Source organism: Perna viridis, chromosome 13 (genome assembly GCF_037379345.1).
Source record: "Perna viridis isolate PV_CMFRI_1.1 ecotype Kerala chromosome 13, ASM3737934v1, whole genome shotgun sequence".
Lineage (NCBI taxonomy): Eukaryota > Metazoa > Mollusca > Bivalvia > Mytilida > Mytilidae > Perna > Perna viridis.
In genome coordinates this window covers 1,124,271-1,149,583 of record NC_142457.1, presented here as the reverse complement: position 1 = coordinate 1,149,583, position 25,313 = coordinate 1,124,271, and the positions used below count along the sequence as shown (strand labels likewise).

General features: G+C 34.5%; 2 protein-coding genes across 3 annotated transcripts in view; one reads left to right on the top strand and one right to left on the bottom strand.

Moving 5' to 3' along the window:
* LOC148599168 (low-density lipoprotein receptor-related protein 2-like) overlaps window positions 1-25,313 on the top strand; it is a 131,213-nt gene that overhangs the window by 89,264 nt on the left and 16,636 nt on the right. For both annotated transcript variants that reach the window (XM_088559716.1, XM_088559717.1), the window contains exons 57-71: window positions 6,945-7,076; window positions 8,066-8,324; window positions 8,979-9,110; window positions 9,935-10,105; window positions 12,583-12,806; window positions 13,401-13,646; window positions 14,928-15,167; window positions 16,661-16,786; window positions 17,750-17,995; window positions 18,468-18,599; window positions 20,442-20,617; window positions 21,261-21,465; window positions 22,963-23,085; window positions 24,100-24,240; window positions 24,733-24,867. In XM_088559716.1, the coding sequence (XP_088415842.1) occupies window positions 6,945-7,076; window positions 8,066-8,324; window positions 8,979-9,110; window positions 9,935-10,105; window positions 12,583-12,806; window positions 13,401-13,646; window positions 14,928-15,167; window positions 16,661-16,786; window positions 17,750-17,995; window positions 18,468-18,599; window positions 20,442-20,617; window positions 21,261-21,465; window positions 22,963-23,085; window positions 24,100-24,240; window positions 24,733-24,867 (2,688 nt within the window). The remainder of the gene's footprint in view (window positions 1-6,944; window positions 7,077-8,065; window positions 8,325-8,978; window positions 9,111-9,934; window positions 10,106-12,582; window positions 12,807-13,400; window positions 13,647-14,927; window positions 15,168-16,660; window positions 16,787-17,749; window positions 17,996-18,467; window positions 18,600-20,441; window positions 20,618-21,260; window positions 21,466-22,962; window positions 23,086-24,099; window positions 24,241-24,732; window positions 24,868-25,313) is intronic.
* LOC148599169 (uncharacterized) lies at window positions 1,404-3,497 on the bottom strand. Its single transcript, XM_088559718.1, has one exon. The coding sequence runs from the start codon at window positions 3,214-3,216 to the stop codon at window positions 1,507-1,509; it is 1,710 nt and encodes a 569-aa protein (XP_088415844.1). The 5' UTR covers window positions 3,217-3,497; the 3' UTR covers window positions 1,404-1,506.

The following is a 25,313-nucleotide window of genomic DNA, read 5'->3' as shown; positions in this document are numbered from 1 at the left end:
TGTACAGTGTTTTCCCCTGTTAGAAGGATGCTTCTCTTTGGTACAGTGTTTCCCCCTGGTAGAAAGATGCTTCTCTTTGGTATAGTGTTTCCCCCTGGTAGAAGGATGTTTCTCTTTTGTATAGTGTTTCCCCCTGTTAGAAGGATGCTTCTCTTTGGTACAGTGTTTCCCCCTAGTAGAAGGATGTTTCTCCTTGGTATAGTGTTTCCCAATGGTAGAAGGATGTTTCAGTGTTTCCCCCTGGTAGAAGGATGTTTCTTTTTGGTACAGTGTTTTTTCCTGTTAGAAGGATGCTTCTCTTTGGTACAGTGTTTCTCCCCTAGTAGAAGGATGCTTCTCTTTGGTATAGTGTTTCTCCCCTGGTAGAAGGATGCTTCTCTTTGGTACAGTGTTTTCCCCTGTTACAAGGATGTTTCTCTTTGGTACAGTGTTTCCCCCTGGTTGGAGGATGTTTCTTTTTGGTACAGAGTTTCCCCCTGGTAGAAGGATGCTTCTCTTTTTGGTACAGTGTTTTCCCCTGTTAGAAGGATGTTTCTCTTTGGTATAGTGTTTCCCAATGGTAGAAGAATGTTTCTCTTTGGTATAGTATTTCCCAATGGTAGAAGGATGTTTCAGTGTTTGCCCCTGGTAGAAGGGTGTTTCTCTTTGGTACAGAGTTCCCCCTAGTAGAAGGATGCTTCTCTTTTTGGTACAGTGTTTTCCCCTGTTAGAAGGATGTTTCTCTTCGGTATAGTGTTTCCCCCTGGTAGAAGGATGTTTCTCTTTGGTATAGTGTTTCCCAATGGTAGAAGAATGTTTCTCTTTGGTATGGTATTTCCCAATGGTAGAAGGATGTTTCAGTGTTTGCCCCTGGTAGAAGGATGTTTCTCTTTGGTACAGTGTTTCCCCCTGGTAGAAGGATGTTTCTCTTTGGTATAGTGTTTCCCCCTAGTAGTAGAAGGATGTTTCAGTGTTTCCCCCCAGTAGAAGGATGTTTCTCTTTGGTATAGTGTTTCCCCCTGGTAGAAGGATGTTTCAGTGTTTCCCCCTGGTAGAAGGATGTTTCTCTTTGATAAAGTGTTTCCCCGAGTAGAAGGATGTTCCAGTGTTTCCCCCCGAGTAGAAGGATGTTTTTCTTTGGTATAGTGTTTCTCCCTAGTGGAAGGATGTTTCTCTTTGGTATAGTGTTTCCCCCTGGTAGAAGGATGTTTCTCTGTGGTACAGTGTTTTCTCCTGGTAGAAGGATGCTTCTCTTTGGTATAGTGTTTCCCCCCAGTAGAAGGATGTTTCTGTTGTTTTTGAATATCAGCCTTAAAAATCACACAGGTGTAAAATTATGAAGATAAACAAAATACTCATTATAAAACCAATGACTGAAAAAGTTTTCAGAAGATGCGAAAACCAAACAAACAAGCAAAAACAGATTCAACCCCATGCTTATAATACTGCCATCTAATGCTCATAATGCATCTGTCTAATCCATTGTTTTTTAATTGTTTTTCTGAACATATATTTTCAAACACTATTTTACCATGGAAAATTAGAGAGATTGTATATCCTTGCCTTATTGTTTGAGTCTGATGTGGCCTTACAGCCAAGGTATATTTGTCCTGGATTTGTCATACACAGAGACATTGGGGCAGCGATTCCTTTAAGTGCAGTTGAATGGTATGCTATGAGTTCTCCATTGTTGTTAAAAATAATCAGCTGATGGTTCCAGTACTCAGAAATAATGAAATAGTCACATGGTGTACAAATAATGTTCGTTGGTTTGAATGGATTGTTACCATTTATATCTGGATGACCAGTGTACATATTGATGATGGCTCCTGATTGGTTCAATAAGATAAATCGCCCATCATAGTCTTGTGATAGAGTGTCAATTAATCCTATGTCATTGTTTTGATTTGTAGCAAATTTTGATGGATAAGAAAACATTGGTTTGCCAGATTTGTCATTGACAAATTCTTTTTCTACTTTTCCAGTTGGATTTACCTCAACTACTTTTCGAATTCCTTTGACAGGAAATGCATCTCCTGCTCTACTTAGTCCTGTTATCACATGACCATCTTTTCTTACATATATAGAACATGCATTGAATGGTGAAAAATTGAAACACGAATCAATAATTCTTTTATCTCCTGCTTTCAATATTTTGACTATAGATGATCCATCTGCTATGAGAATGTCACCATGAGGATTGGAGGCAATGCCTAAAGCTTTCTGTTTATGAACTGCAGTGGTGTTAAGATTTCCAGTTTCAAGTTTTGTACAACTGATACCATGTTGAGAATTTCTGATCCAAAATGTATCATCACCCACTGCGTTAAGGTTCGATATTTCCTCAAAGTCGGTATCCAGTTGACTTGATAATTGCAAGCCTAGTTGATATGGTGTTTTGTTTTGCTGGAAGCTTGGGACAGGAATTTGGATATCAAGGACCTCAAGTTTCGGAATCTGTATAGTTTCTACATGAATGGGCTTTATGTCACTTTCAGATATCCCATGTGGATTGCTGGCTTCAGTAAAGACCTTCATTACATCTTTGCTGTTAGATAGATTGTCTAAAGCTTCTTGTTGATCGGCTATGCTAGACTTTAAATCAATAAATCTTCTAGACTCTTTGCCAATTGAAATGATAATATCTGACCACTTTTGATCAAGTTCTGTTATAAGGCTTTCTGATTGATCTTTAGCTTTGTTGAAAGCCTCTGTTAATTTCTGTTGATAATCCAGAATATCTTGTCTCACACTTACAAACTTTTCTCTCTCCCTTGCCTTCCATTCTTCCAAAACAAAAAATCCTGCATTAATTATTTCCTGTTTATTTTCAATTTTGGTCTGCCTTTCTCTTAAAAAATCAAGCTTTAGATTGTAAGCATCACTAATTTCTATCAAATCATGTTTGTTATGCGTCTGTGTAACACACGATGGACACACTAGTTTGTCACATTTGGTACAGAAAAGACAACAATTTTGTCCTGCATGACTGTCACACAAAATTTTACTGAAGTCCAACTTGGGTGAATTTGATTGGGCTGATGTCCCTATGTCTTTAAGATCCAGTATGGTATGCCCCTCTGCCCCAGGAAATTTAGGATGGACCTTTTCCTTACAACGGTTACACATCATCAAACTGCAGTCCACACATTTCCATTTCATTTTCGGATCATTTTCACAAAGCTGACAGACCATAGCAGACTGTCCCTTTCTCATTGATGCACCTAAGGAAGCCATTGTTCTGTTTTATTTTATCACATGATGAATCATTGAATTTTACAATCTTTGAGATTCTATTAAAAGAAAGTTAATAACTATGGGTTCATTCTATGCTGAAATAGTCCCTTTTAATTTCTGTGTAGTTCACTTAATCATAGTTCATTCCACAGTATAATTAAACTCTATACAGCTAAGTGTAGTTTTTCTTTAATAACTACACACATACTTCCCTCATAATCATTATTTCATGTAATGACAATGTCACACTTGGTCATATTTTCCACTTTGGAAGTTTGAATGACTCTGCAACATCTACAAACGTAAAAATAAACCTTGATAAATATTAGATGCCCTATAAGTATGTAGTGTTACCTGTACAATGTATTAATAATCCACATTATATTGATAGTAAAGGATTTAATGCTTTGTCATACTTGAATGTTTGAGTGTTTTAAATATTGATTTTCTATTTAGAGCACCTTGATATATGGACTTTGGTAGGATGGCTGTTTTAGAGGATTGTTTTCACACTTAGTTTATAAACTTTTTGCTGGTCTGCAAATGGCAGTCGTCTAATATATTAATAAAGATTTAATTTTAGACTGTAAGGCATGTTGATAATTAAATAGACTTTGAATTTTGAAGTTGTTGACAATATAGTTTGGAGTATAAAAATGAAGTAGGAAAGAAGAGTAGTTACTGTTGCTTCCAAAATGTTTGTACAATCTATATAGAATAACGACAGAACATATTGATTACTGGTAGATGAATTGCACAGCTTTTCCCAAAACCATTTGAATGGTCTCTAGGTAGAATACTTTGTGAGCTAGGACATTGCAAATCTTGCTCAGCATGACAGACAAATACAAAGCAGGGTCTGTTTGATTGGTAATTATTTTTCATCCTGAAATGTATGAAATATTTGCCAAAGGATGTAAAACCACAATCAGTCAATCAAATTTGCCATTAATACTGGTCTATTACAGTACTATATCAGATGTAAAGTATTACTGTAAAAGTACAGTGTGGGAAACCACTGCTCGCCAGATATGGGTAGATGTGTATTTTGGCGAGTTCTCATTAGCTTACACTCATCAATTTGGCGACCATCATTTGATTGGCAAGTTTAAAGGTAATTAACCAGCCAACATGGTTATTTAGTAAAACATCCCTTAACATCATACATGAAAAATATGTTCCCTACATTTTAAGAAGTTTAGCTTGAATATGTCAAGTGAATTTTGGTATGATATGCACAATTTTATTGACTTGTAAAGCATTGTTTACGATCTGCCGTTTTAATTTCCGGTACACGGGATGGGCCAAAATCTAGGCGATGGTCCTGATCTGGTATTAGTATTCAAACAAAATTATCTTGGTAATTTAAGATTTGTTACCTTGCAAATTAGTTGTTTATTGTCAAAATAAAAATGAACAAGAAGCAAATGATTTTCTTGTTTCATGATGAATCTGTTGAAATATAATTTATTTTTAAAATTTGAGTTCAGAAATGGAGTACTTGTTTTGTTACTGTAAAGTACATGAAAAACTTAAATGGGAGGGAATGTTCAAAAATGGAAAAGTTTTTGATAAATATTAAATCAAATGAAAAGATAGTTGCAGAAAGAAAAAGAAAGGCAGAAGATAGTCAAATCCAACAGATGATAGTACAGAAAAAAAAAACACAAAAAATGTGGCTAGTTGAATTTCTGTTTAGCTAGCAAGATATTCCACTAGCCAGAATAGCAAGTTTGGGAAAAAAATGGTTTCTCACACTGAAGTATTAATTTCTGTGTACTAATTTCCAGTATTTTCATGGTGGACGGAAAAATGTGAAAACATTGTACCCAAAACATTGATTTTTACCACTATAGTTTGCTTATTATTTTATGAAACTGGGAAAATTGATATCCACAAATATGTTCATTTGACATAATCCCAGAAAATTAATACATTGACAGTATGTCATACACCTGAAGAACCAAAGTACAGTAGTGAGTCATATTCTTACATGGGCAGAGGTTACCAAGAATCACCGTTAATACATTGACATTCCACAGAATGCACAAAAAAATGTATGATCATAGATTGTACCTCTACTTGTAATGAGTAAGAATGGGGCCTAGCGTTTACTGGTCAGAGCGAGTTCTGTGATTTTCCTTCTTTAGAGCAGGGTGATAATGTAACACTATTGAAGACATCATATGGCAAACTGTTACAAAAAATAAGGGAGATACAGGACAGAGCATCAGCAACCTCCTATGTAAATGCTATGAAGCATGAATTGCAGAAAATTGTTCTCTCAGAAAACACAGAAATACAGTGTGTCTTATGGGGAGTCTTGCATCTTCCAATTGGGCCAGACATTGGTGGTGCATCATCAACTGTCATAATTTTAGTACAAATAGCCAAGTCTCTCATAGGCAAAGCATAAAATCATATTAGTATACTATATATCTTACTTTCTGATGTTAATGAGTGTACTGAGGTTCCAGCGGTCAATTTCACAAAAAGTCTCAAGTGTATAATTAGTAGTAAGTTAGTTACAGTACTATTTTCTATTGTGATGTCATTATTTACAATCAATTTTGCACTTTAGACTTTATGTGAAATTGACACTAGGATGATGTAGTAGTTAGTTATCTTTAGTGTTTTGATAGAATGATATTGAGTACTGATTGAGTACCGTATTTTCCGGACTGTAAGTTGATGTAGTATGTAAGTCGAATTGCCTAAATTTGACCAAAAATCGACAAAAAAAAACATAGATAAGTCGAATTCGGTAGATAAATCGAGGGTCAGACATGTGCATTTATATCATACGTGTCAGATCCGTTATCTGAGTTGAGCGGTTTGTTTTCAACAGCATATTATTCCGGCGATGTTACTAGGTATAAGATTTCTGAATTAAATAAAAATATGTGTTTTTGTTAAAGTGTACATTGTTTGCGAGTTCAATTAATTTTATTGAATGGCGTGTCAATGGCTCTGAAGCCATAGATCATCAAGAGTACGAAATCGTAAAGATGTCAAACGTGGGCAGCCATGTGTGAAATAAGCGGGGAAATTCGTTTGATGAATTGGTCATAATTACGAGCAGTAATTAGTAAACAATATTACCTGGTATTATGAAATACAATAAGAAATAATTGTTACCTGTAAATTTGGTTACAATTAGCCATTTAGATAATACCTTAATTGAATCATAATTTGAGCCACATGCGAATATGTTACCACATACCATAAATGGGTATAAATTTGTATATTAAAGGCCCAATAACTCCAAAACACTCGATAATGTTTTCCACGTTAAAAAGAGTCTTGTTCACATGTCTTCTAGAGTTTATTTATATATTGTAACTGTTTCAAAGTTCCAGAGTTTTTATTAACATCATCATATTCATTCATAATAACGGCAATGGTCAATAATATTCGAATTCAAACGCCAGTTTGAGTGACGGCTTTCATTGATTGCAGTTTACCAAAATATTTGAATTAAAGCAATCGAAAGTGAAGTAAACAAATCTAATGAAAAGCATTGTCGATGAACATTTTTCTTGAAAAATCCGTAGATAAGTCGAAGTGGACAATAAGTCGAGGCTGACACTTTGCAGAAAAAATATCAACGTATAGTCTGGAAAATACAGGTATATTTCTCAAAACCTTCTTTTAAATCTATTATGTCAGAATATGAGCTATTTAAAACCTTTGTTTTATATATTTTTTTTTATTTCATATATTTTCAGATATCAATGAGTGTATTGAGGTTCCAGGATCGTGTAGTCAGAAGTGTATCAACACCCATGGCAGCTATAACTGTAAATGTAATGATGGCTACCAACGATCGAACAACGAAAGACATTGTAAAAAGATTGACAGTATGTTTTATTTAGAATTCTAATATGAATGACATGTATTTCAAACCTTTTTATAACAAGAAATTTATTTTTTGGGACCAATATGGGAATATTTTTTTTTGTGGATATAAAAACACATGAAAGCATGATATCCAAAAATTGTATTAGAACCACGCCCATTTTACAGTACAATGGAAAAAACACATTACCATATGATTTGTATTAAAGTGAGTTTCATGAATTTATTTGTTTATCTTAAACGTATGTTTTTTGTCTGTTTATTGTGAATGTTGTGGTAATTATAACCTTATGGACGTATATGACAAACACAGGTGGGAAAGAATTTTTCCACTTATTAACATTCTAAGTAAAATATTGAAACTTTAACAGACCATTTTTAGCTCCCATGGGCATATGGCCCATGGGCCCTGCCTTTCCGTGTCACTGCAAACATGCTTTTCAGTTTTCTTCCATTAAAGCATATGAAAAACAAATGTTGCATTTTTTTCCTGTGTATACAGGAATTGTGTCTGTCTGTCTAGGAAATACCTGTTTATCAACATGAGAACCAGTTTTGTTAGAAATGCTGCTTAAGTGAAAATGCAGTATGTTAAACTGGTTAAAAAAGCTTCTTTTTCGAATTATGATATTTAGCAAAAGCAATTGTTTTCATAAATTTTGAATGATGGACTTAAATGTGTGATCTTTTCTATTTGTGGTTCCCTACATTGTGTATGTAGATATTTCTGTTTAATGTTTTTGTGTTTAGGCCATGTTCACATATTTGAGTCAGCCCACTGCAGACACTTCTGTACTTTTTTGCCACTATTATTGTGAATTAACATGGTATTTGGATGTTCCTGTTAGGTATTTCCAAAATTGTATATTTTGACATTTTCAGACATTACCCCCTGTTAATGTTTACAAGAAATGTTGTATATTTTGACATTTTCAGACACTACCCCCTGGTTAATGTTTACAGGAAATATTTTATATTTTGATGTTTTCAGACATTACCCCCTGGTTAATGTTTACAAATAAATACTACATACGAGAACTATCAACTGATGGCTCACATTACCAACGGGTTGCCCAGGGTTACGACAGCATTGTGGCCCTGGATTTCGATTTCAGTGAAGATCGACTCTACTTTATTGATATAAAGAAGAAAAGAATGTTCCGAATGTTTTTGAATGGATCTGGAGAGGAGATTATTGTCAGACATGGGCTCATGGGAGCTGAAGGAATGGCCCTTGATTGGATTGGCAGGTAAGGCTGTAGGTTAAAGCTGTTCTTAATATATATATCAGATTTAAAAGGTATTTTTATATGTATTATGTCCATAAAAGTTAGCTTGTACTTTGATTGTAGTCAACAAAACTCAATAAAAAGGACCACTTTAAAAAGGAAAATGAAGTCCTTTTCAATTTTCTGCCAAAAGAGTTATCAGTGAGGTTATATAGCCATTCAGAGTCTCATTTGAGAGTTGTCAATGTGACAATTTTGTGTACACCTACACAGAAGAACACTTCAGTTGATTTCTCTATTTTTGTGTGAAAATAAATTTATATGGAATTTTATAACTTTATCCTGGTTAAAGAGAGACAACTCTTATTTTAATGCATCATGTTCATGTAATAATATTAGTATATGTTAATTTTTTCCAAAACATTCACTCCCATTGTATGCCACCCCCTCAAGTATGGTGGGGGTATAGGGCTTTTTGACTGAATGTTGGCTGAGGATATGCAAGATAAAAATCCTCAAAAGCTTTTGTCCTTTGTATATATAACCAGAATCTTCATGAAATGCAGTAAAAGTTCACAGTTTATGCCTAATACAAATATATACCCTGTTTTGTTTAACTTCAGAATTCTGAGTGGGACATTTTTACTGATGTATTTATTAAATGTTATTTTATAGGAAAGTATACTGGGTTGATAGTAGAAAATCAGCCATGTATGTAGTGGAGTTGAATGGTACCAACCAGCTGACACTGATGAAAGATTCTTTCATGAAAAGTCCTAGAGCTCTAGTGGTGGATCCTAGGAATGGGTAAGACTAATAGGATAATTAATTGGAAAGAGTGAATAACCAAAATATGATCATGAGTGTGGAAAAACGCCTTGATTTAACAAGTGTACGTTCTTGGCGAGAATGATCATATTTTGGTTATTTACGATAATTGATTTATTATATTGATTTTCGTCATAATTTATCAACATTTTCAACATGAATTTAATGAACTCTGTGATTGGCAGATTGATATAAAAGTCGTGATGTTTTGGCGGGAGAAAGTCAGAGAATGAAACTAATGAATTGATTTTACGATTTGAATTATTGAAATTGATTACATCGGAAACATTTTTATAAAACACTGCTATCTATTAGAATTATTAATTATTTACTTATTCTACCTTCATTTGGTAGAAATGGTAAATACCTAAAAGATGACCTTAGTAAACAAGTTTTAAATGACCCTTTTTAAGTCAAATCACTTCTGTGATATTACATGAATTATTTTGGAACAAAACTTGAAAAGTACATGTACAATGTGAATTCCTTGATTTCTGTCTGTCATGGTATTACCTTTCTTTTACTTGACTGCGCAGGCTATGAGATTGACATTTTATGAACCTTGTCCTATTGGGCAAATTGAAATCTGGGTTGTCCTTTAGTAAATGAATGTTGAAAAATGAATAATGGTTGGTGGTCCCCTGGATATGTATAATTTAAATTTTACTGGTACGATTGGTAATTTCACTTGTTCCCGACAATAAGACTTTTTACATCATTCCCTGCTGCACCCAAATATATGCAGGTATCTTTATAAGTAGTTTGAAGGAGATAATGTTAACATACATTGATATATTTTACAGATACCTTTATTGGACAGACTGGAATCTCTCTCCGTATATTGGACGTATTGGTATGGATGGTTCTAATGCTACAAGAATTGTGAAGGAGAAGATTGGATGGCCTAATGCCTTGGCCATTGATTATGAAACAGATAGACTCTGGTGGGGAGATGCTCATCTGGACTTTATAGAGTAAGGCTTGTGGTTTTCATTGTTACCTTTAAACTTAAATCTAATACCACCGAGGAAATGGTCAAATTTGAATTACTTGCTATTCACATGCAGAAAGCAAAAAAAAAAATAACAGTTTGAAATTAATTCCCTTTTAACAGTTTTAAAAGACTTAAATGAATGAATTAAATTTATCATAGGAGGTTAATATGGGCTGACAAAAGTAAAATATAAGAGGATATTTAGATCAAGCAAAAGAAACTGTAGGTTATAACATTTTCCTATTTAAATTAACAGAAAATTTGTAGAAAACTAGAAATTTAAATGAGTATCTGGTCAAATATATATTTAAGAGCTCTTGCTTGTATTGAAAGTTCATGGGCCAAGAACTACATCACATCATTTTCTTCAAGCTTCTTAAAAATGATAATTGGAAGACGGAAGTTTGAGTTTCGGGCAAAGTCTACATGTCACATCTTTCTCGAATATAGCTAATTTAACTTTCTCTGGACTCATTGTGTATATACTGATAACGTTAAATGTGAGGTTACTGTTCTCAGCAGATGTTTGGTTAGAATTCCATTGTAATGTCGTGAAGATAAGTTGTTCTGCTTAATGATATTAGCACAAAGGTTGGGAGAATTTATAATTTAATTTAGTCATCTTAAGACATTCTTATGTTGTAACTTGTGGATTACCAGATTTCTTTTTAGCTCACCACTGCTCACCTGGGCAAAGGCCATGCAAGCTATTGCAATCACTTGGCGTCCGTTCTCGCTGTTATCCGTTAACAATTTTTCAAAAATCTGCTCCTCTGAAACTACTGAGTGGAAGTATATGAAACTTTACACATATGTTCCGTAGGGTATCTTGCACAAAACTTTTGTTTAGATTTTTGATGTGTCAAAAAAACATAGGGGGCCTTACTAAAAATAGAACATAAGGGTCAGACTGTAGTTTTTCACATATATCTCCAAAACCATTAGGTGTAGCCAAATTCTGACCGGGTAAAAGTGTTCAGCATGATGAGATCTATCTGTTGTCAAATTTTCATTTTAATCTGTCATGGTCTCACTAACCACTTCTAACGTTTCCATTACCTTATTTGTTAAAAAAGTAATTTCAAAGTTTTACTGTGAATGCCGAGGACAAATGACATCTTAAAGTTGCATACTATTGCGAAGCTTGGAAAATAAGGCTTCCACAATCATTATGCTAATGGTATGATGATTGTAGAAATTCTTCACAAAATTTACTTGAATAAATAATACTGAAGATCCACATTTTTACCTTTTCTGCTAACTGACAGAATGGAGGCAAATTACTCACATATATAAACAATATTCATTCACTTTTGTAGTTTATTACATATATGATTTTAAAGTACACATTCTCAGCTTTATTTTGACTACTTTTAATCATAATACACACAAATAATGCACATACAATGCATATGTCTAGGTTCAGTGTGTTTTTTGTACTACATAGGGGGGTGGCCATTTGACCTGGAAGTGGTTAGTGAGACCCAAGCCATTTAGGAGTTATTGCCCTTTTTTGACGATTGTTTTTTTTTTTGGCTATTTTTAATGTTATTTCTTTCAAAAAACTTCTCCTTTGACACTACTTGACCACTTGGAACCAAACTTGGTATGAATGTTCCTTGGGGTATTTTGCTCAATACTTACGTTTATTTTTTTTATCCTTCTAAAACATGGCCGTCATTACTAAAAATAGAACATTTGCATATATCTCCAAAACTGTTAGGTTATGCATATTCTGGCATGAGGTAAAAGTGTTCAGCATGATGAGATCTATCTGTGGTCAAATTTTCATTTTGATCTGTTAAGCCATGTAATGGTCCTTATGATAAGTCCTACCAAAGTCTTGTCAAGATTGTTAGACAACTTCTTGTTAAATTTTTTGCCATTGAAAGACAAAATTTAACCAGGTGAGTGATTCAGGCTCCTGGGAGTCTCTTGTTTTAAGAATCATGCAAATTCTGAAAAATGTAGTACACCCCAAAAAAAGGCTACATAGTTTTATTTTTGTAATTAAGTTGTTTTATGGGTCTGTATTATGATATGTGTAATTATTCATTCAAATCTGCCTACTCTTATGAGATATTAGTAGTCACATTGAACATATAATAGATTCTATTGTATTTGAGTGTCATTTCCAGAATTATCTCCCTTAATTTTGAAATATACTGTGCATTCTATATAATTTTTATCTTCTAAGAACGTGGGTTATATGAAAAACTGAATGTTAGATTCTGTTTACTATGGGAATTCAAACAAAATATCAAAAATAAAAATTTGTAGGCTTTTTACTCATGAATCACATTTTGCATGATTCTTGGCTGGAGTGCTACTTAAATGACTGTATTCACCAGCTAATGTTTGGGGATGAAAATACTGTCATTCAATTATCTCAGTGTGATAAATCTTTTTGTTACAATGTAGGAATTATATTTAATACATTTCTATTTTATTTTTCAGATTTTCTGATTTGGATGGAAAGAACAGACATATTGTGTTACAAGGAAAAGTTCCTCATCCATTTGCCATGACAATATTTGAAGACTGGATCTATTGGACAGATTGGAATCACCTGACTGTCGAGAAAGCCAACAAATTTACCGGGGCAAACCACACAGTTCTTCAGACTATGCCACACAGACCTATGGACATACATGTATATCATCCTCTAAAACAACCACAGTGTATGTATAGATTTTATACCGAGTGGGATAGGGGGAGGGGTTACAACACAGACCTACGTACATTCATGTATTTTATCCTCTGAAACAGCCACTTCGTATGTTTGGAAAATCTTTGGTATTATGGGTAATTTTTAACAATTTTGTTTATACTTTATTGTATCATTAGCTGCACTTTTTTAGATTATGTTTGGGATTCTCTGCTGAGATATATAAAAAGTGAATTTGCTCTGCTACCTTGCTTGAATTCTCTGTGACTTGGTCATTTTATCTACTTCTTGAATTCTAAATATTTGGGATGTCACATCAAGGGTGTGATTTGTTGTATGGTTGTATATCATTTTGTACAAATCCTGATAAGTTGTAAGCGACATTATGATGTTTCTAACCACGGCTCATTTGTTAGGATGTTGAAATTATGTGACTGGAGTTGATATTTTATAATATTCAACTTCTGCTCATTTTCAAACCTAAGTGTTGTATTGTTCAGTGCTATTTAAAATAGCACTGAACAATGCAAGACTTCACTCGTAGTATAAGATGATTCACTAGACAAACTAACCTGAATATGTCTAATGACATTATTGTCTCTTTCAGTCCCCAGTCCCTGTGGTGACAACAATGGGGGATGCAGCCATCTCTGTCTATTAGCTCCAGGTGGTGGGTACACATGTTCATGTCCTAACTACTTCATCATGGCCCCTGATAATAAGACCTGTATTTCCAACTGTACATCAACCCAGTTCAGGTGTGGGGCTCAGGATGATAGATGTATACCCAGTATCTGGAAGTGTGATGGAGAGGTTGATTGTAAGGACAAATCAGATGAGCCAGAGACATGTCGTAAGTAGGGACAATTTTTATGTGGTAAGACTTTTGTATATATTTCTTCAGTAATATTTGGTTTAAATTATTTCTCCTTTTGAGATGATGAAATTATGGTTTTCAATAAGTGAGCTTTAGTGAGCATGTTAAAATCTTAATTTTATCATAGAGAGTGGAGAAATGATTTAAATGAAGAGTAAGCTGAAGGGGAATCAGTTTCTCCCATGAACTCTGTAGATAACATGGAAAATGTAAATCTGAATTCTAAAGTAATTAAAGATAAGATAAATAACTCCAGGTAGCCTATGACTTTCTTAGACAGAGAACAAACTAAGTAAGAATAGGGTAAAGAAGGGATGGAAGATAAATTTCACATATTCTTCCAGTGTAAAAATCTTGTTTACATCTTGTTACATCACAGATAACTTCTCAAAGCACCCGAATATGATTATTAAATTTGGTAGGTTATTGTCTATCTGTAATGTTCAATTATACAAAAGTGTGTGTGCTTTTTAATGAAAAATTTGATATTATCATTTGAAGGTGAATGTGTAAAAGTATTAGTATGAATTTGTATTTACTGATATATTTTATGATATTGACTGTTCTGTGTATTGTGTATTGTGTGTTTGTCTTATTTATGTACATGTTGATGTGTTCTGTCCTCTTGTACACCTACTGTGTTTGAGGCTGTCAATAAAAACCTTGAGTTTTTGGTAAGGTTTGAGTTAGGTTATAATTGAAGACAGAGAATGAAGGATGTTAAATTGGATTAAATTATAGGATAGACCATTTATATGATATTTGTTTTCTTCAATGATTATAACCTAGGCAAACAAAGTTTTGATCTGTCTGTCTGTCTGTTTGTCCCTTTGACTGTTCACATTTCTTACAAGTGCAACTCTTCTTAAACCACTCAAGGGATTTTCGTAAGATTTTGTTGGAAGGTTGGGGATGTTTGTGTGCAGGAATATAATTACTGTCAGAAAACACTTTTGGGAGATAATCCAACTTAAGAGTTTTATATTTTAAAGTTTTTTCAAGTACCACTCCCAAGGACACTGCATAAACCACTGAAGGGATGTATAGAAATAATTATAGAGAGGATGAGCATCATATGTAGATGCGCATGATGGGGTATATTTTATTACTGTGGGAGGACTGTACTGCAAAGGGAGACATATTGAACTGAAGGGTTTTAATTCCATCTGAAGCAAGGGTATTTTCGTTTTGAGATTGCTCATAGTATTTCAAGTTATTGACTTTGTTTTTTTTGCAATTCTTTTTTTAATATTCCAGCTGTACATCACTGTTCACCAGGGCAATTCCAATGTAAGAACCAGAATTGTACCTATGCCTTCCGTATCTGTGATCTGGTCGATGACTGTGGTGATGGTTCAGATGAAGAGAATTGTGAAGACAGACCTTGTAATAGCTGGCAGTTTAAATGTGGGAACAACAAATGTATCCCGCAGGGCTGGGTCTGTGATGGGGACAATGATTGTGGGGATAACAGTGAAGAGTTGGATGCTCACTGTGGTAAGTGATGTTACGCTCCCCTGTTTCAGTCTCCCCAATCCTGGGTCTTTGATGGATATAACTGTGAAAAATGGTAAGTGGTGCTTGGTATTACACTCCCCCTTCTCCAACTCCCCCGGAGCTGGGTCTGTATTTCTAGGATAACTGTGAAGAATTGGATGCTCACTGTGGTAAATGATCTTACACTCCCCTGTTTCAGTCTCCCCCAATGCTGGGTCTTTGATTGGAGTAACTGTGAATATTGGTAAGTGGTGCTTGTTGTTACACTCCCCTGTTTCTGTCCCCCAGAGCTGGGTCTGTATTGCTAGAATAATAGTGAAGAATTGTATGCTCACTGTGGCAAGGGATTTTACATACCCTTGGCTTAGCCAGGGCTGGGTCTGTGATGGGTACAACAGTCGTACGGATAATGCTGCGGAAAGTGATATTACACTCCCTTGTCTTAGTCTGTTTGAGGGATTGGTCTGTAAAGGGGACAATGATTGTAGGGAAGGCAGTGAAGGATTTGATGCTAACTTTGAAAGATGATGGTATGTTCCTCTGTCTCTGTCTTATCAAGATGTGTCAGCCTTCCTAGGGCTTGATCTTTGACAGGAACAATGTTGGGAAAAAAGAGAGGTAGATACCTGTTGTGGTCAGAGATGTTACAATCAAAGAACCTGTCTGTATCCCTTATAGGTGGGTATGTGATTGGAGTGAGTGATTTATTCAGAAATTGTAGGTCTATTGTGATAGCTATTTCTACCTTTGACCTCCCAGGTCTTAGTCTGTGAAAGTAACAGTTTCTGTTTAGATAAAATTGAGATAAATGTTTTCTGTGGCAAGCAGTATTACATGTACCTGTCTGAAGTAGATACCCAGGGTTTTTTTTTCAACTATACAGACGATGCCAACTGTTTTGAACATGATGATCAGCCATACTTTAGTTTGTAATGAAAAGAGCATGATTTGACTTTCTAAATTACACTTTCCCCATCAGATTGATCCCAGAATGCTCAGTGACATGCCAGTGACAAATTATTTATTTGGACGAGGAATCAATCTTTTAGCCAAGTCAACTGACAGGCAACATAAAAATCACTACCTACCACAACATAGATTGACCTTTCTGGCACAAGTTTATAAATCTCTTTTTAAAAACAAATATTGACCTATTTTCACATTGTAAAGTATAGGGTTGGTAATGAGAAAGTGAAATCAAAGGAACCAGGATTCAAGCAGTAATATAGAATAACATAATCCAAGGATTAAAACTAGACAAGGAAAGCAGATAAACACAAGAACATAAAATTACCATGTACAAAGAAGCTAAAGTAATGGGCAAGCTGGAGGATGACAAATTAAAAAAAAATTATTATTGAATGAGCTATGGCAACAATGATTAGAAGAATGTATTTATCAAGTAAATCATGATTCATTCTCACTTCTCAATAGCATTCTGCTTCCCCAAAAATTTATTTCCATCATGTGACTTATTCTCTGTTCTATTTAAGGTAACAAGACATGTGACCCAAGTAAATTTACCTGTGACAATGGGAAGTGTATTCCTGAAGCATGGAAATGTGACTTTGATGATGATTGTGGTGACAATTCTGATGAGAAGGCTGAACATAAGTGTGGTATGTTTTATACCTGTCATATGTAATGTTGAGGTATTAAATGATTCCATCTGTTTTAATTGATAGGTGTATATCATTCTCTATAATTTGGTTGTTGTAACCCCACAAATAAAGTTTGGGGGGGTATATAGGAATCATCCTGCCTGTCTGTCTGTATGTCTGTCTACATTTCTTATAACTCCTAACTGCTCTAAGGATTTTGATGAAATTTTATGGGAAAGTTGGGTATCATATTTAGGTATGCATGAAAGGATATAATTTCAATTGGAGGACTCCAACAGGAGATAACTTGAAGGATTTTTTTAAATTGAAACCTTATAAGCACAACTTCTCCTAAACCACTCAAGGAATTTGGATGAAATTGTATTGGAAGGTTGGGTATTATATCTAGATGTGCATGAACTAATATAATTACTGTCGGGGCACGCCAAGAGAGATAATCCAAACTAAATGGGTTTCTAAAAAAAAAAAAAGAAATTTTATAGGATAGTTGAGTATTATATCAGATATGCATGAAGGAATATATTAACTGTCGGATGACCCCAAAGGGAGATCGTCCAAATTAATGATTTTGATGAAATTTTATAGGAAGGTAGATATGCATGAATTAATATAATAACTGTTGGAGGACTCATAGGGATATAATCCAAATTAAGGTTAAGGTTTTACATTAAAACCTTGTAAGTGCAATTCCTCCTAAACTGCCTGAGGGATTTTGATTCAGCAGTATTGGAATCACCATGTCTGTCAGTCTGTCCATCCATAATTTATTGGGTCAGTTCAAATTTTAATATGATATTCATAATCTAGACTCCCAATAAAGAAATTGATAAACTATGTTGGAGCACTTTTACTGGTTACCTGATATCAAACTACAAGTTTGCCATATTAGTGTATATATACCTAGCACATGTGCGGATTCATGCTTGTATTAAAATTATGATATTTGTACCATCATTTTAGAAACTAGAGAGTGTCCTCAGGGATGGTGGAAGTGTGAGTCAAATTATCGCTGTATCCCTGACTGGCAAAGATGTAATGGTCGTGACGACTGTCGAGATAATTCTGATGAGAAGGAGGAGAACTGTCCTTCCTGTCACCCAACGGGAGATTTCCAATGTAAAAATAAAAAATGTATTCCCAAAAGATGGCGCTGTGATTTTGACAATGATTGTGATGACGGTAGCGATGAAGATCGAGCGATGTGTTGTAAGTAACTTACTGATAAACTTGTTTTGCCAAAAATTTTTCAATGTGTCATAATTTTATCTTTAAAGTATTCCCTAAAAAATACAAAACAAAAAAAAAACAACTGTTTTGGATGAAATTTTATAAGGTATATTTTTATATGCAGACTTGATTTTCATCAGCTTCAAAACAGAATTCTCTTTTTTTTATGTCTGGATTTCACTGTTATGTTTCTCTTTTTACCATATGTTTACTTATGATTTTATCAATTTCTATTTTTTGAAAGCTTGGTTTCATAAAATCATTTCTGTATGTGTTTTTCAATACACGAAAAGATGTATATGTGTATTCCCATAGGTACCTGAACTTATGTTTCTATTCAGTTTAAAACATGATAAAAATAACTTTTTTCATGAAATCATTTGGATATAATAAAATTTAAATGTGTCAATAGGAATCTTTTTTAATTATATTGAAAACAATCTTTTTCTAGCTGCTTTGTATCGTAACTGTTCAGAGTCAGAGTTCAGATGTAAGAATGACAAATGCATCCAGGGAAAATGGCGTTGTGACCATGACAACGATTGTGGTGACCTCAGTGATGAAGATCCTAATTATTGTAAAGGTAAACAAATATGTTTCAACAGAAAGAGTATTTGTACTGTACATATATGATATTGCAAGTGCACTTTTATTTGTGAAAATTTCTTATTTTATGGAATTTTAAACGCTTGCGTTGTGCATCTCATCATTGATAATGAGGACATTAATTTTGCATACCAGTTAACCCTCCCACCATAGGGAGGAGATTTCGATAAAAATCAATGGAAAATTAAGAAATCTCCCACATAAAAATGTAAAACTTGTTGGAGGTTTTTGGTTAAAGTTATATTTTCCATAAAAATACTAAATAATTGAATTTTTGCATCAAAATTTGCTTTCATGTAAAAATATGCAACATGAGACAGTGTTAATGGGGGATAATCTCCCACGTGAACTGTTTCAAAGGTTAACAGGTATGATTTTGTCATAGTCTAGTTCTTAATAATTATAATGTGCTGTCTACATTAAACAGTTGAACATTTCAAATAATTTGGTGAATTCTAGATAGTAAAAATATGGAACTTCAAAATTATAGATTTAAAAATGTTAGTCAGAAATAGAATAATGAAATCATTTTGAGGACATTTTTTTCTTAACTCACCTGGCCTCCGTCTTCGTCGCTGTCATGGACAAATTTTAAAAAAGTCTTCTCTGAAAGAAACTACTGGACTGACAGGTTTTAAACTTGGCATGATTGTTCCTTAGGGTGTTCTGCACAAAATGATTGTTGGGATTTTTGATCCACGAAAAAACATGGCCGTTGTTACTAAAAATAGAATATGGGGTCAGATTGCATTTTTTTTTTTGCATTATTCGCATTTTTCACACGTGCAACTTTGAAAATCTTCTCAAAATCCGTTGCACAGAATTCAATGAAAGTTGGCATTTATGTTTCTTAGGGTATCCCACACAAAATAACCATTGGGATTGTTGATTCATGAAAAAAAACATGGCCGCCGATACTAAAAATAGAACATAGGGGTCAGATGGCCATTTTTTGCAAATAACTCAAAAACCGTTGCCGTCAGCAAATTTCTGGAAGGATAATATTGTTCAGCATCATGAGACTGACCTAAGCCAAAATTTTCAAAACGATTGGTCAAACTGATGTAGGAGTTACGGCCCCTGAAACAGTTTTTTTTTTTGTATTTTTGCATGTGCAACTTTGAAAATCTTCTTCTAAAAATCCATTGCACAGAATTCAATGAAAGTTGACATTTACATTCCTTAAGGTATCCCACACAAATGGACAGATGGGATTGTTGATTCATGAAAAGACATGGCTGCCTTTACCAAAAATAGAAGATAGGGGTCAGATGGCCATTTTTTGCAAATAACTCAAAAACCATTGCCTTCAGCAATTTTTGGCATGGGGAAAATTGTTCAGCATCATGAGAAGGACCTATGCTGAAATTTTCAAAACCATTCATTCACTAATATAGGAGTTACTCCCCTGAAACAGTTTTTTTGTTGTTTTTTTTCACATGTACAATTTTGAAAATCTTCTTCTCTAAAACCATTTAAGATCATTGAATGAAAATAAGCATAATAGTTTTTTAGTGTATTGTGCTCAAAATGACTGTTGTGATTTTTAATCTGTGAATAGGTATGGCTGCCTATACTAAAAATGGAACTTAGAGGTCATAAGACAGGTTTTTGAAAAAATTCAAAAATTGTTGCCTTTAGCAAAATTCTGGTTCAGGTCATGAAAATGCTATGAATAATTTTAGTTGCTTTTAACTTAGCCAGTCTCATTCCTCAAGTTATTCTAATATGCAAATGGTTAACCAGGTGAGCCATTCAGGCTCTCTTGAGCCTCTAGTTCTTCTTCAGGGAGTAATGTAACATTTCATTTTTTCTCCAGAGTATCACCACTGTGCTAATGACCAGTTTCAGTGTAATAGTGGCCACTGTATCCGTAAGAAGAGTGTTTGCGATGGAGTGAGGGATTGCAGAGACAATTCTGATGAGAAGAAATGTCTTCCTAAATACCCTGGGGGAAGATACTGTCCTGCTAATAAGTTTCAGTGTGATAATAAAGTTAGTTTTGTATGATGCATTTTGATACCCCTGCTTTGTAAGTGGGCGGTTCATAGTGATCATTGTGTCTGTCTATCTGTTTGTTTGTCAGCAGCTATTTTTTTTACTTCTTATCACAGAAATTTAAACTTTTTAGAAGTGTGGCAGGACGACCTAACTGCGTTGTAGTAGGTAGTGAGATTTAAATAGCCAGTTAATTGACTTGGCTAAAGGAATAATTCTTTAGCCGAATCGGTTTGTCGCTGGCTTGTCACCGAGCAGTCTAGGGTTCCATCCTTGGTGGTGGAGTATAATTTTGTGAGTCAAATCCTGCTCTCAAATAATGATTATATGTATGTGAAGGCTCATACAGTGAAAATAAAAACTTTACTCTCTGGTAAAATAACTTAAACTTCTCCAATTTAATGTAGATTCTGTATAAACATGGTTTTTGGCTCTAAAACACAAATTTGATTTTTCAGATCTGGATTTTTATGGTTCCATTTCTATATTCTATGTTATCTTCCTATTTCACCAATATCTCCTTTTTTGGGTGGCTTCATAATATCACATCATTGTGTATCTGTGGTATTCAATAACTTGCTTTACAGTAAATGTTTATATTGAAAATTTTTAGTCTTCATTGATAGTTTTTGTATTCCAGTTATGTATTCCTAAAATCTGGAGATGTGATGGTGTTGATGATTGTGGCGACTCATCAGACGAAAATCTTGCTGTGTGTGACATGATTGACTGTCCTGCCATCACACGGTTCAGGTGTAAAAATAGGAAGTGTATACCTAGATGGCGTATCTGTGACAAAGTTGACAACTGTGGTGATGGTTCAGATGAAAATAATCATGATTTATGTGAGTAATTATTTTTATTTTAGATGGAATTCAGAATTTTATTTATCATTTTAGTTCATAACTATATACAACTGTTTATGTCCAGTCATTTAACTAAACTGGTATTTTATATGCATTCTATTCCATACCAGTTGTGCTTTCTTATTATGATGCAGAATTAAGAGAAATATTGTTTCGGCCTAAGTTTTTTTCCCTGTAGGCGTGCTATGCCAATACAGCTGTGCTGAATCTCGATGTATTGATGCCAAGTAATTGCTGTTATCTTTTCTCTCTAGGTGCTACTGTCAATGAATGTGTGCTAGGTCAATACAGATGTGCTAACTCTCGATGTATTGATGCCAAGTAATTAATGTCCTCTTTTCTCTCTAGGCGCTACTGTCATTGAATGTGAGCTATGCCTATACAGCTGTGCTAACTCTCGATGTATTGATGCCAAGTAATTAATGTCCTCTTTTCTCTCTAGGCGCTACTGTCATTGAATGTGTGCTATGCCAATACAGCTGTGCTGAATCTCGATGTATTGATGCCAAGTAATTAATGTCCTCTTTTCTCTCTAGGCGCTACTGTCAATGAATGTGTGCTAGGCCAATACAGATGTGCTTACTCTGGATGTATTGATGCCAAGTAATTAATGTCCTCTTTTCTCTCTAGGCGCTACTGTCATTGAATGTGAGCTATGCCAATACAGCTGTGCTAACTCTCGATGTATTGATGCCAAGTAATTAATGTCCTCTTTTCTCTCTAGGCGCTACTGTCATTGAATGTGAGCTATGCCAATACAGCTGTGCTAACTCTCGATGTATTGATGCCAAGTAATTAATGTCCTCTTTTCTCTCTAGGCGCTACTGTCATTGAATGTGAGCTATGCCAATACAGCTGTGCTAACTCTGGATGTATTGATGCCAAGTAATTAATGTCCTCTTTTCTCTCTAGGCGCTACTGTCATTGAATGTGTGCTATGCCAATACAGCTGTGCTGAATCTCGATGTATTGATGCTAAGTAATTAATGTCCTCTTTTCTCTCTAGGCGCTACTGTCATTGAATGTGAGCTAGGCCAATACAGATGTGCTAACTCTCGATGTATTGATGCCAAGTAATTAATGTCCTCTTTTCTCTCTAGGCGCTACTGTCATTGAATGTGAGCTAGGCCAATACAGATGTGCTAACTCTCGATGTATTGATGCCAAGTAATTAATGTCCTCTTTTCTCTCTAGGCGCTACTGTCATTGAATGTGAGCTAGGCCAATACAGATGTGCTAACTCTGGATGTATTGATGCCAAGTAATTAATGTCCTCTTTTCTCTCTAGGCGCAACTGTCATTGAATGTGAGCTAGGCCAATACAGATGTGCTAACTCTGGATGTATTGATGCCAAGTAATTAATGTCCTCTTTTCTCTCTAGGCGCTACTGTCATTGAATGTGAGCTAGGCCAATACAGATGTGCTAACTCTCGATGTATTGATGCCAAGTAATTAATGTCCTCTTTTCTCTCTAGGCGCTACTGTCAATGAATGTGTGCTAGGTCAATACAGATGTGCTAACTCTCAATGTATTGATGCCAAGAAAGTTTGTGATTCAAATAATGACTGTGGTGATGCTTCAGATGAGAAAGGATGTTGTAAGTCTTCGATTCATAGAAGATAGAAATTTATTTATATATATCATATCAGTTTTATTTTTAAAAACCTTTAAGATCTAGAACTTTTATGGACATGTTTGCTTAAGGGAAGATAACTATATTGTATTAGGAAGTGTCTATCATGGATTTGACTGTGGAAAATTGAGTGTACTAATGAGTTGATTCTGGAATTGATGCCCAGAAATTTTGCAGTGTTATACAATGAAATTCCACAAATGTTGTGTTGATATTTTAAAAAAAAGTGTTTTTATGTTTGTTTGCATGAACACTCTAAAAAAATGTATGTCATAAATGGTAAAAAAAAACATGTTTAAAATAGATTTTAACAAAACTATTAACATTATAATTTTAATGGGTACATCATGGGAATACGAGAACATTAAAGTTATGTAAGTTAAACTTTAATACCAGAATTATCAAAGTAACCGAGATTTTAGGGGTAATCAAAGAAATGTTCCAAGGATGAAGACTAGAGAGGAAAAATAGACAAACAAAACCAAAAAACTGGAAATAACTAAAATAACATGTACTAAGACGAGCAACTGGGACTCCACTAAACACTGGGAGCATGCACCAGGTGCACTAGTAGGGTAAGTAGTAGAAAAAAACCCGGAGGTTCAGACGAGGAGTAACCTGTCGACAAAAAAACACCTAAATGACAACGGACAGGACAATGCATACATTTTGTGTCTGTCTGCCTGTTTGTAAGTCTTTAGATTCTTTGTGTATAATTAAAAGGTTTGGCACTAACTTCTTTCCATGGGTAGTCCAAGGGACTACTCAATGGATAAATTGGGTAAACCATAGGAGTAATGAATTTTAAAGAATTAATTTAGGTATTGAATATTCAAGGTCGTTCTTTCTGAAATTAGGCAAAGGACTACCGGAACATTGTTAGTCTCAAACCCTGTTATATAAGGCTTTAATATCAAAATTAATGGAATTTGATTGCATCATGTTTTTGTTATCCAATTTTCATGATTCTATTCACAGTTAAGAATGTTGGAAATGTCAACTGCTCTGTAAACAATGGCGGATGTCAGCAGCTGTGCACTGATCTAAATGATGGAGGGTATTACTGCTCCTGTAGAAAGGGATTTATATTGAATTCAGAAGATAAAAACTCTTGTGAAGGTAAGGATAACCACTCCACTCTGTCTGTCTGTTATACTGATCTAAAATATGGAGGTTATTATGGCTCCTGTAGGAAGGGATTTATAATGAATACAGAGTGTAAAAACTCTTGTGAAGGTAAGGAGAACCATTCCACTCTGTGTGTCTGTCTGTCTGTCACACTGATCTATAGGAAGGAGAATTTTACTGCTCCTGTAGGAAATCACTAGAAGAACCTTTTGTATATATTTTCAGTATGAAGATTAATCTTTTCTGTCTCTTTGCATCAATGGACTTAAGATTGTGCAGTGATTAATATTACAAAAGATCAATTTGAACAGTAGTACCAATACATTCATTATTTTTATATGACTTCTGGCATGTGTAAAAATCTTGTACTCTTTGAAGATAACTAAGGTAAATGTTCCAGTGGTGTTGTAACTACTCTTTACAGAATACCAAAGTTTGTTCATACTAATATTGTGTACCAACTACTGATTTTCTTTGTTACAGATGTGGATGAATGTGCCTCATGGGGAAACAACTGTACACAGATCTGTAGGAACGTCAAAGGATCATATAAATGTGAATGTCATACTGGTTTCCATGACAGCAGTGGTAAAAATGGTGGCAAATGTAAAGCAACAGGTAAGGTCAAGTTAGAGTCGCGCTGATTTCCAAATTTACAGCAATAGAACTGAAAGGTATGAAAGATATAAAAGGAGTTACATTTAATGCTATATATAGCTATGATAGGTATGACTAAGTAATAACAGCATTGGCACTGAATTGTAAAGTAAATACACTACTATAAAGTGCAGGAAAACTACTAAGATGGTCCTGGTCACTATGGTTTTCATATCAGCAATGGCTGTGAATGATAGTATATTGAAGCAAGTGTACAGCTACTTATAGGTATAAATGTAGTAAATATGCATGGTGTCACGAGGACTGCCCCTTTTGGGGAGAACAATAATGTCATGGAGACCAGTGGTCATGGGATTGAATAATATGTCTTCAATTTAATTTTATTTGAAAAATATTTCAATTTTGCACTTCAGAATATACTGCATGACCTTATGTTTTGAAAGTTG

What these genes read in the sequence shown, in the direction of transcription:
- LOC148599169 (XM_088559718.1), bottom strand. Translation starts at nt 3,216, where the DNA reads ATGGCTTCCTTAGGTGCATCAATGAGAAAGGGACAGTCTGCTATGGTC.